Genomic DNA, 11502 nt, shown 5'->3' on the forward strand with positions numbered 1-11502 from the left:
CCCACATACACATCATTACCTCCCTTGCCTCCAGCACCTTCCCAGCCAAGCATGAAGGCCTCATAGACATGCAGGCCATGCAGTGAGGGCACTGGCACCTCCCCCTTTGCTTTGTGCAAGTGCTTAACAAGTTATAGGCAAGTTAAGATCAGGTCCTGTGCAGCCAAATGACATACAGCCCTTCCACAAGGGCCCCAAAGACGAGTTTACCTTCAGTTGCACTGGAGGGAAGTCTGAAGACATCTACACAACAGCCTCAACTGCCAAGCCTCTCTGCCACAGCCAGAGATGTGGCCCTAGGCCCCAGGTGGGCACAGAGCACCAAGACTCAGTCCACATGACACTGAAGCACAGACAAGACAGAGTGCAGTTTTTAAAAGGAGGATTTATTTGACAAGTTTCACTTAGCGCAATATACCTAAAAGGAAATCACAATACAATGAAAGATTTAAATCAAGGCCTCAGAATTTCATACAAACACCAAGACCAAAATCCTAAAGTACTGGTATTGCGTCTCAAAATTTTCCCATTAACTTAAAAAAAAGGAAAGAAATAAAAGCTTAAACTTACGTGCCTTACAGGTTATTAAATGAAACTAGAATTAACGAACATGCCAAAATGTTTCACTTTTAATTGTAGACATAGCTCCTATATTGAGTTTTACAAAAAAATAAAAGCATGTCTTTCAACATGCATCCAAACAGTGTTCAATGTAACGTGGCAAAGGGCAACATTTAACATAATTGAACTGCTTTTACCTAAATACGCTTACTGCTTAAGTACATCCTATAACTAACTTGAGAAAAGCTGGAACTTAAGTTTAACAGTTATAGTTTACTCAGCTTCACTGTTACATCCTAGATTGAGTATTGTATTCAAAAATACTGGGCCTTAAGTCTTCATAACAATCCTGATTTCCACTTAGAGTAAGCATAAATCACAAGCTTGTATTGCAGAAACTGTTAAACTGAAGTTTTTTTTCTTAAAAAAAAAAGTTGACCAAGAGTCAGTGATCAGGATAGATCAATTACATTCCCCATCCACCACTCATACTGGACATGCTAGACATCCCTCCCATTCCGTTCACGCCCATAGATGCACGGCTTCCACTACTGTAGTAGCTGCTGTTCATTGCTCCTTGGTTACCTGTAAAGAGATCAATTTGAAAAGTTAGGAGTAATGTCAGACTACCAGTCAAATAAAATATAGTATTCCAAGAAAAAGTTTAAAAAGTATACGAGTACAAATGGCTGCTGTCCAAGTGGCGAGACGCATGTTTGGGAAAGGGGAATCCCGACTCCAAACAAGCCTCAATTAACCCCTTTTCTCTGCAGTACCAACTTGCCAGACTCTTGTGCTACCATTTTAACGGATTCTTCAGGATCAACATGAAAAATTAAGTTTAAAGGAAAACTAGTGTTTTTCAAAAATTGCAAAATTACTTCGTATTTTTAAGCTACACAAGGCATTTTTTAAAAAAATTTACCATAAACATTCACAATGTGTCCCTCAAATGGCATTTGAGAAAAAGGGAGCACAGGGGAAGTCTCTTGCTTTTCCTATTCACGGTGGGCAGGAAGTGAGACAACCAAGGTGGACTAAAGGCAACTCACTGTGCCCAAATGGCAGCCTCCATGGAGTTAAGTCAGAGCCATTGACTGCTATAGAAAGTATTATTACAACATATCAGTATTTGCTATTGGGAATTTAAATTATATTTTTTGAGAAAATATTTACCTATGCAATGTTTGATTGAAAATCACTGGAGTTTTCCTGTAAAACTTGGTCTGCAAAAGGATTTTGTAGGGTAAGACTATAATACCAAAATCACCATTCTTTAGACCAATTGAAAAAAAATAAATAAAACCAATCCTAGGTTAACTGACTAATAAATACGGTCCTGAACCCAACCACCATTCTACTATTCCAAATTCCCCATCTAAAATTGATGTAATGCTAACCAAAAGACAAAAAACCGAACAACTTTATTTAATGTTTTAATAAATGGAGGCAGATATTTTCTGGCTCGACAGTATTCCAAAGTTGCAATGACTAGTTTTTTATTCACAGAACACTTCCCCCTCCCAATGATTGTTTCTGAAAATTAAGCTAGTAAAAACAGTTACATTTGGATTGAAAGCATACATTTAATAACCCAATTTCACCAAAAAGGAGCCTCCATCTTCCCAACTAAAGAAACCTGCCTAAAACTTAATTCTAAGTATATTAAAAAAACAGGCTTACCGTATCCACTCATGCTGCTCTGGCCACCATAGCCGCCTCCATAACCACCACTCAGCTGCTGGCTGGCTGGGCCACCATAACTGGACTGGTTTGCTGTTAAGTTAAGAAAACTTTAGAACCTTGTTCCTTATGTAATGTGGTACCTGGTGGTACCCGGCTTGTAATTCTATATCTACATTTTCCAGTCTTGATCTTTTATTACTATAACCCTCTGCCTCCTTCTGCCAACTGTCTATAACCGGGCTACCCTTCTATCCATCATCTGAGCTACTCAAATATTTATAAACCAAAGTGCTAACAGTATATACATCAGCAGGACTAAAATCCACAAGATTCCCTAAGTAGAGGCATTTTGTGAAGATCTTATGAAACTGCTTGACTGGATTTAGTGGGGTTCCCCCTTAGATATACCAAAGGCATGTCAATACACCTAATTATGCCCACATTTATCTTAATCCTATTTTGCTACTTTAAACTTTATACTCAGAAAATTTAAGTAGTTTCACTCCGTAGTCCCCTCCCCCAAGAGTACTTAAATCTAATGTGAATTATCTATCCTAAGGAACTTCGTAACACAAGGATTTAAGTAAGCCAGATACAAAATTCAAGTATCAAGAAACTGCTTTCTTTGCCTAAGTTTGTTATGCTAAACTTATTAAATAAATAGATTAACAACTTATAATTGACTTATACAGATATAAACGTTTTGGTTTTTAAAAAAACTAACGATATTTACACAAGCCCATGCCTCCCATCATTTGGCTACCATAAGCACCACCGCTTGCTCCTGCTGTAGAATTCAAGAAGAGTTCTACATATCTGTGTTCTGAAATGAGAGAAAAAGCATACAAGGTTAGCTTAAAAAAAAAGACACTAAAGTGATATTTACACAAACCCATGCCTCCTAGCATTTGGCTACCGTAAGCACCACCGCTTGCTCCTGCTGTAGAATTCAAGAAGAGTTCTACATATCTGTGTTCTGAAATGAGAAAAAAAAAGTTTGAAAATGTTTGTTGGTGAAACAAAACAGGATAAGCACTTTTATAAAGCTTTTAAACAAGTAAATCTGTGAACTTCAAATACTTTGGCAAAGAAAATTCTAGCTACTTCTCTTAGGTGATCTACTTTAACTCCAATATCTAGCCTTTACATATTCATCTATATTGTCAATTAAGGATATACACTTCAAGATGTGCGTATCACAAATCCATTATACTAATTTTTAAAACCCAAAGCTTCTTCAACACACTGCCCCCCCATTCCCCAATAATTAATCTATTACTGGAGAGGACACTTCTCATATATCCTTATTTTTCCATTTCTCTATTGTAAATGTTAGTCATGCAATCACCTGTTAAGAGCCCACAAACGCTCCATCACACTTACGCATATTTGCTTTGTCTTTTGACATAGCTGCCACGGCATCTTCATGAGTTGCAAACTCGACATCTGCTTCACCAGTTACTCTGCCATCAGGACCAATTTCAATGTGTACTCTCACAGGATTGAGTGGTGAAAAAAACTACAACACAAGGCATTTCAAAGAATTAAATCGGCCGGGCGCGGTGGCTCAAGCCTGTAATCCCAGCACTTTGGGAGGCCGAGACGGGCGGATCACGAGGTCAGGAGATCGAGACCATCCTGGCTAACACGGTGAAACCCCGTCTCTACTAAAAAATACAAAAAACTAGCCGGGCGAGGTGGCGGGCGCCTGTAGTCCCAGCTACTTGGGAGGCTGAGGCAGGAGAATGGCGTAAACCCGGGAGGCGGAGCTTGCAGTGAGCTGAGATCTGGCCACTGCACTCCAGCCTCGGCGACAGAGCGAGACTCCGTCTCAAAAAAAAAAAAAAAAAAAAAATTAAATCAACTTTCTAATGTTACAAAATAAAACCACAATTTCTAACACAGTGCTCACATTTATAGAGTAAGGCTCAGACTTTTACTGCCATACTGAAATACTGACTTGCGAGTTCATCCTACACTTACATTATAAATGTCATTCTCAGTAGCTCTGTAAGGTAATCCACGCATGTGTACACAGTGTCCTGTTGTGCTCTGGAAAGTAGAGCCACCATCCCCGTATCTGTGATCAGACATTCCTGAAAAACAGTAATTGAGGTCTAGATGGACAAGAGTGTAAGCATCCTTCAACTGAGAAATTCAATTCTTACCTTACCTCTTCCAAATCTATCTGACCCAAATCCATAGCCATCATTATAGCCATTGTAATCGTCATAGCCTCCATAGCCTGAAAGACAAAGTACAATCCATCAAACAAAACACCTAAACAAAGGAACAGACTACTTGCCAAACCTTGCAAATCCTCACATACCTCCACCATAAGCACCGCGCCTCATCCTCTCAAAGCCAGCTCCTCTGCCAATGCTGTTATACCCTCTGCCAGCCCCAGGTCTGTCATAGGGACCTGGCCGCTGCATGGCCATAAGCTTTCGTGGTGGATCATAATGAGTTCTAACTTCAGCTCTACTGCTCTTAAAGATCTCAATATACCTAAAGCATCGTTCGTAAGGAAGGGGTAGGGAGGGGAGAGAAAACATTAGTTCATTTTATACAGGTATTTAGTTATACAAGAAATACAATCTAGTCATAGCCATGAAACTGACTAATATTTAAAGCCAGATTTCTTATATTTGCATAGGCAATGACCAGAAATTCACTCAATAAATAGTAAGACAATGTAAACTTTACAGAAAAAAACACTCACTCCTCTTGAGGCAGAGCCCAACCTTAGGGGTAGAGAGGAGTACGGTAAATGAATGTTTTAGGAGGGAAATAATTCCACTCAACTTTCAACATTTCAAGTCTTAAATCCATTGGCAGCATGTATAGCAAGTGGGCTAAAAAGCCAGCCTCCACCAACAGTCTAGCCCACACTACACATTTCCTTTCGCCAATAAATACCCCAGCCTATGCTTTTAGTAAGAATCAGCATAGGTAAGCGCATGCTTCAATGAAAAATAGTCACAAGCAAAGAGAATAAAACCTTTTGTGACAATTTCTTGAAAGCTATGCTTATTAATACTATGCAGAATATTTATATACAGCAAGAAAAAGTTTGTTGCATTTCAACTTTAAAAACAAGATCAGAAAGTATCACATTTTCTTATGGTAATATTAATTTACTCTAGGTGGGTGTTATTACAGCTAAAGCCAGGTTTGCATTAATTTTTTAAAGCCATAGTCTCTCAACTCTATTGATTGGGATTAATAAGACTCACAAAATTGTCAAGTAGACCAATTAACTAGGGACAAATTTTAAACCTAAAATTTGGTTTGCAACATGGGACTGACACAAGAAAAGTTTGGAAATCATGGCAAAACATCAATTACCTAGGACTACAAAACATTAATTTCTTCTTTTAAGCAGAGAGAATATGGATTTAACTGTTTACCATAAGAAAAGTGACATATCCAACCAACCATCCATCCCCACCTGTGCCCTATTCTTTCCTTGTGTTTCTTTAGAGCCTTTTCAGCTATTTCCTGTGAAGCAAACTGCACGAAGGCCTCCCCCGTACTCCTCCCCTGGAAGTCCACCGGCAATGTTATCCCATTTGGCACGATTTCCAACCCTTCAACCCAAGGACAAATAACCCCAGTAGGGGGGCAATATTAACATCACAAGCCCAGAAATGATTCTTCTTATAGCTTTAAATAAACCAGAATTTTTAACTTTAGGTGAATGGTATGCTTTCAACAAGTACTCTTTAAATATGCATTGCAATAATATGAAGTTCCATTATTACCAAGTGTAACTATTCTTAACACACCCGTGGTACAGTATATATTAAAACAAAAAACTTGCTGAACACAGGATGCATTAAGAATTCAACAACTTAAGAACACATATCTATGCAACTTAATGTTGAGAATTATACAAGAATTCAATTAAGTTTTAAGCATTAAATAACAGTTTTACTAAATTCAAAACACCTTTTACCTCATTTTATATTTCAATGCTTTAAGTTATTGGAACTTCAAGTCTTTAAAAAGGTATACATTTAAACATTTCATATAAAAACTAAAACATTAAATTATAATTGACAAACAACAATCTAAACTTTCAACAAAACTGATCTACACAGCACAATCATGCATGCTTATGCTCTAACAGTAGTTATGATTCACTTCTGGAAATTCCGTCTATGAAAAATCCTTTCCGTGGATACATTCCCAAGCTTACAAAAAGGACTTAAAGCACTTTCCTAGAAGATATGAAATTATGTTCATATTTAACGTTGACAGATAGCATTCAATTCTCACCAATTTAGAGTAAAAACAAAACAAGACTTGATTTTTAAAATTCTGACATTAGGACTTGATACATATATAAATTTTTAACATACTACACTAAACCATGAAAGGATTTCTTGCTTCCAGTGTATCACATCATAAATATTAATATTTAAAATATACGATATCTAACATTGTTAAACATGCAATCTTATCAGCTCTTCAGCATAAAAACATTCAAATACTTTAGGCCCAGGAACAATTTCAAAACACGTTATTTCAGATACTGAGACTACAAGCATTCAAACTACTCTCACTACATCTGATTTTCAGTAAGTTTATATCACACTGGTTAAACAGTCTTTCATAAATCGACTTCTGTATTAAAGAGAATTAGACCATTCTGGTCACATGACCCAAATATGTGTCTCTTGCAACAATACAGACACTTTCCATAATTTACAACAACCTAATTCATCACACTAATCTGATGTTAAGGGATCTTACCTTTAACGTGAGGTACTTAGCTGGACACCAATGTGAGGAAAAGCAGTTAAGCTGTTGAGGGCAATCCTCAATGAAAGATCTACTCTGAACTATAATACTAAATATAGGCAAAATTAACATTTTGGAAGTACTTCATTTCCACCTTTAAGATGGGCTTAAATTATTTGAAGGTCTCTAGGAAGAAAACATTAATTCATTGGCAATTTACAACCTATTCAAATACCTAAGCTACTCAACTTTAAAGTCTATTAAATCACCTTGCAGAAGCTAGCCAAAACTCACTGCTCATCAACAAACATGACTACATACCTGAGAAGAACTGAACAATTTCTTCCTTGCTACATCCAAAGGGAAGTCCTCTAAGCCGTACAAAGCCATCATTGGCCGTGTCAGGACTATTTGGACCAGTATGCTTCAACACCCAATCCATTTCAACGTTGTTTGACTTGAATACTGAAAAAGGTGCTTAGAATTAGTCACTTTTGGAAAATTAGGTAACAAAGTTCAGACTTCCTGGGTCTTTAGATAAGCTAGGAAGAGCTGCCACAAACTCCCTTAGATGACCATTTCCATGCAGTCAAATACCTAAAATTCAGAAGGGGTAAGACCTCTATTGTTTAATGCTTTATTTACTGGAACTAGGGCAATGTAAATCAAACCTTCAACATATCTGTGTCCCATAGTTTCTCTGTCTTTTTTCAGGGCCAATTTGACTTCATCTTCTGATTCAAGTTCAACAAAAGCCTCGCCACTTGGTCTGCCTTCTCTGGTGTAGATGAAACGAATACCTTGAGCCCCATTTTGAATTTTGCAGTCTGGAAAGAAAACAACCGTTAATATGGAATTTAAAACCTAAAACCAACTCTGGGTGACACAGATGAAATGTCTATTCCAGGTCCCCACTACAAATTACATAACTTGTGAAGCCTTCATATAATGACGATATTACCAACTCCTGGAACTCCAATAAAAAAAAAACCTCATTCCCAAGGTGATGTATTTCCAACCCATCAACAACATACAATATTCAAAGCAGTTTCAGAATGAATTTCTCTCAAGTCCCTGCTACTTATGTCCCCATCACTCATCTTTTATCAATTTCTTGATAATTTTATCAATTATCAAGCCTGGACTTTGTGACTTTATGGCAAACATACTTCCTTGCGAGTTGTTTTGGTCTGGCGCATTTGTCAGTTTTACCTTACCAGCAGCCACATTACGGTTTCTGATTCAAATCCAAATTACAGGCCCAATACTCACCTGAAAGGGGATCAGTGTTACCAAGCTAAAATGCTCCAAGTTGCACAGGTGAAGCCAAACCCAGTGTTGCCCCCTGCAAGGTGGCTTCCAGTGTACTTGGTTCTTGTTTTACAGGTCGTTTTCCGTTACCAATGCTAAATTCAGATAGTAAGTCAACACTACAAACGTCTTGCCAAAAGCTGTCAATTTCATACAAGTAGAATTTTATCACTCTAATTTTTCCCAGTCTAATAATGGGAACAAGGACATTCTGATAGAAAATATTCAGGAAACCTAGGGACTGCAAAAACACTTCCCTGGATTTCAGTGTTTTCAATTGTATAGTGAGCCAAATTAAGAACTAGATGAGCAAACACTCTTCAATTACCAAATCTTGATTAGGAAAACTGAAATTAAGACATGACATTTTAACTTTCCGAAAAATGCTCCTTTTCAAGGAAACACCAAAACTGGAAACAAGAGGTTACACTTCAAGATATTGAAAAACATTACTATTATTTGTCTAATTACTCGGCGATTTTCTCGAGATTGAGGCGGAAACCCACTTTTGCCAATTTATCTTTTCGCAAAAAGACACTCGGGCCAGGCGCGGTGGCTCACGCCTGTAATCCCAGGATTTTGGGAAACCCGAGATGGGCTGATCACCTGAGGTCAGAAGTTCGAGACCAGCCTGGCCAACACGGTGAAACCCGTCTCTACTAAAAAAACAAAAATTAGCCGGGCGTGGTGGTGAGCGCCTCTAGTCCCAGCTACTCGGGAGACCGAGGCAGGAGACTCGCTTGAACCCAGGAGGCGGAGGTTGCAGTGAGCCGAGATCGCGCCACTGCACTCCAGCCTGGGTGACAGAGACTCCCAACGCAAAGGAAAGAGAGAAAACGACACCCATTAAAGAAAAGTTGGTGTTCGAAGGTAGTAAAGAAATCAACAAGTCAGCCAGATCTGCCGCACTCCCCCAAGGGCCAGGAGGACGGGCGGGGCTTTCGAAAATTCCATTGCGTAACAGCTGCCGGCCGGGCGCGAGCCACACGCGGTGAGTGTAGTCGCCCGCGCCTCGCCAGGGGGCGCCCCGGGTCCCGCCCGGCCCGCCCCGCCCCGCCCCGCCCCGCCCCAGCCCGGCTGCCCGCCAGCCCGCCCGCCCGCCCGCCCCGGCCTCGAACTCGAACTCGAACTCCCGCGTCCTAGTTCTAACTCACCAGAAAAAAACCTCTGCACTTCATCGGCCGAGCAAGACCAGGGCAAGCCCCGGACCTTCACCACGAATCCCTCTCCGCCTTCGGTGCCCAACATCATCGTCTCTTACGGGGTCCGGCGTCGAAACAAACTGCCAGGCAGGGAGAAGAACCAGACCTGAGAGTGCCAATTAAGCCGTCCTCCGCCTCCGAGGCGCCCCCGGGCCCGCACCGGCCCCCCGACGAAGCAAAAACCGGGCGGATGCACCCACCCCGGCGGCTCCAATACCCAACACCTCCTCGTCCGGCGGCCAGACCCCCAAAAGCTGTTCTGAGCAGCAACTCTCAGCGCCCCGAACCGTGGGGACCCGGGCCGAAAGCCAGCGTGGAGGAAAGGAAATGGCGGCGGCCGCTTCCGCTCCGCCTCCTCCGACTTCTCACACAATAGAGTCGGCGCGGCCTGCAGGCCTCAGCTGCGGTGCCGACATTCAGCGAACCACTCGCGGCTCTCGATGGCAGCCCGCAGCTCGCCAAGATCCCTGTGGCCCTCCCAGAGGTATGAGGACGAACAATCCTCGCAAAAACGGGACCCACGGTGGTCGCTGAACTGCAAGCGAGGACTCACCAAGACTCACCCAGAAACCGGACTCCTGCGTGGCTAAGACGAAATGGCCAGCGGGCGCCTGCGCAACCTAAATAAGGCCCTTTGTGCGAGTTCTGCGCACGCGCAGCCAGCTGCCCGCACCGCCCCGTTGCGTCACAAAGAGCTCTAGCGCATGCGTAGTTTCAAGAGCCAGCCCACCGTCCGCCGGCGGATTATTTCACGCTTGGGTTTTGGGCGCAGCATCCCCACCCATAAACCCGCCGGGCTTTTTATTGCGCATGCGCCTTCCCGCGAATATTGAGTCTTAGCGGTTTATAATTGTTTCATGCGCATGCGTCTTCCTCGAAACCGTTCTCTAGCCTTACCCGCCAGCGTGGGGGAGGGGAATGGCGGCCGCCTGTTCCCTATGGGACTGTATAGGAGTCCCGAGCTCTGGGTTGAAGAGGTGAGCGTCTTTCTACCCCTTGCCCCCTGGCTCTTACCGTTCCGCTCCTGGCCGACCTGAAAGGAGAGGCGCGGCCTTCAGGCGTTTCCACTCCCCGCGCCGCCTGTCTCCCCTTTATCCCCAAACCGGCCGAAGCTGATCAGCCGCAGATGGTCGAGCGTCCTGGGAGCTGCGGGGCTGCGGACGTCCCGCGCCCGAAGCCACCCGGATGGTGCCTGGGGCACGTCCTAGCCATGTGTGCCTCCACTTCCCCTTACCTGCGGTCGTCGGGCCTAGGGCCCCGGTCGGCGCGAGGGTCCCGTGCCTGTGGCTCGCGCCTGTACCGAGTTTTTGCCTAACGAACTCGCACCCTGTGTACTCCTTGACCCGCCGCACGGTCGGCGGGCCTTGCATGCCCTGGGGCTCTGGCACGAGGAAGAATCGCGAGCGCGGGCTCCTCCACGGGTGCGCGCCGGCCTCTGCTGGGTAGGTTACCGCTGAATCTCCCAGGACAGAATTGGTAACAGTGCGTTCAATCCCCAGGCGGAGACGCCGCATTCGAGGAGGCCCCCGGCTCACCCCATGTGCACACATGCTGCCAGATGAGTAATGTACGTGGTTTCTAACAGCACTGCCCAACACCAAAGATGCCGTAGCCTCCCAGGCCTCCCCAGGTCTGATCTGGCTGCCCTCCTCACCCCAGCTCTAGTGGACACAGACAATAAACAAATTAACAATAAGGTAGTGTTGGACCCTGCCGCAGGGCTACCTTAGCTAGTGCAGGCCTAAGTGCCACCCTGGGAAGATGCAGACAAAGCATGTTTCCAACCCCAGGGCCACGGAGTCCGAATCCAGTTTTGACAGGTTTAAGAAAAGTAGAGAGGACATCAAAAGAAAGACAGGAGCCCACAGCTAAGCAGGGCCTGATCTTCAAAAGCCACTTAGGCCTTGGCAAGGATGTTAACTCCGAGAGAAGGCTTTGGCGGGTGATCAGCAGGGGAGCAATAAGCCCTATGTAAAGGAAAGCTTGCTGGATGTGA

General features: G+C 43.1%; 1 protein-coding gene across 17 annotated transcripts; it reads right to left on the bottom strand.

Annotated features, from left to right (window-relative positions):
• Positions 1–365: 365 nt before the first annotated feature.
• Positions 366–10197, bottom strand: HNRNPH1 (heterogeneous nuclear ribonucleoprotein H1). 17 transcript variants are annotated; one of them, XM_030926705.1, is made up of 14 exons: positions 10060–10196; positions 9459–9586; positions 7665–7820; positions 7315–7458; positions 5699–5837; positions 4577–4755; positions 4421–4492; positions 4231–4364; positions 3631–3766; positions 3164–3223; positions 3011–3070; positions 2245–2337; positions 1738–1787; positions 366–1146 (listed from the first exon to the last, which is right to left on the bottom strand). In XM_030926705.1, exons 2-13 carry the CDS (start codon positions 9553–9555, stop codon positions 1738–1740), a joined length of 1320 nt encoding a protein of 439 aa, XP_030782565.1. In that variant the 5' UTR covers positions 9556–9586; positions 10060–10196; the 3' UTR covers positions 366–1146. The 17 variants fall into 17 exon arrangements, with proteins under 17 accessions (XP_030782565.1, XP_030782563.1, XP_030782564.1 ...); XM_030926703.1 differs by having other exon boundaries at positions 2981–3070; XM_030926704.1 differs by having other exon boundaries at positions 2981–3070; positions 10070–10172.
• Positions 10198–11502: the final 1305 nt, after the last annotated feature.

Source organism: Rhinopithecus roxellana, chromosome 3, assembly GCF_007565055.1.
Source record: "Rhinopithecus roxellana isolate Shanxi Qingling chromosome 3, ASM756505v1, whole genome shotgun sequence".
In the NCBI taxonomy this organism is placed as follows: domain Eukaryota; kingdom Metazoa; phylum Chordata; class Mammalia; order Primates; family Cercopithecidae; genus Rhinopithecus; species Rhinopithecus roxellana.

Bases quoted from the DNA above. Each gene is read 5' to 3' on its own strand.
- HNRNPH1 (XM_030926692.1), bottom strand. From the start codon at position 9,555: ATGATGTTGGGCACCGAAGGCGGAGAGGGATTCGTGGTGAAGGTCCGG. The intron at 5,838-7,314 runs GTATGTAGTCAT...CTTGGGTTGAAG, and splicing joins AATTGTTCAGTTCTTCTCAG to GGTTGGAAATCGTGCCAAAT. The intron at 4,493-4,576 runs GTATGTGAGGAT...TTTGTCTTTCAG, and splicing joins GCGCGGTGCTTATGGTGGAG to GCTATGGAGGCTATGACGAT.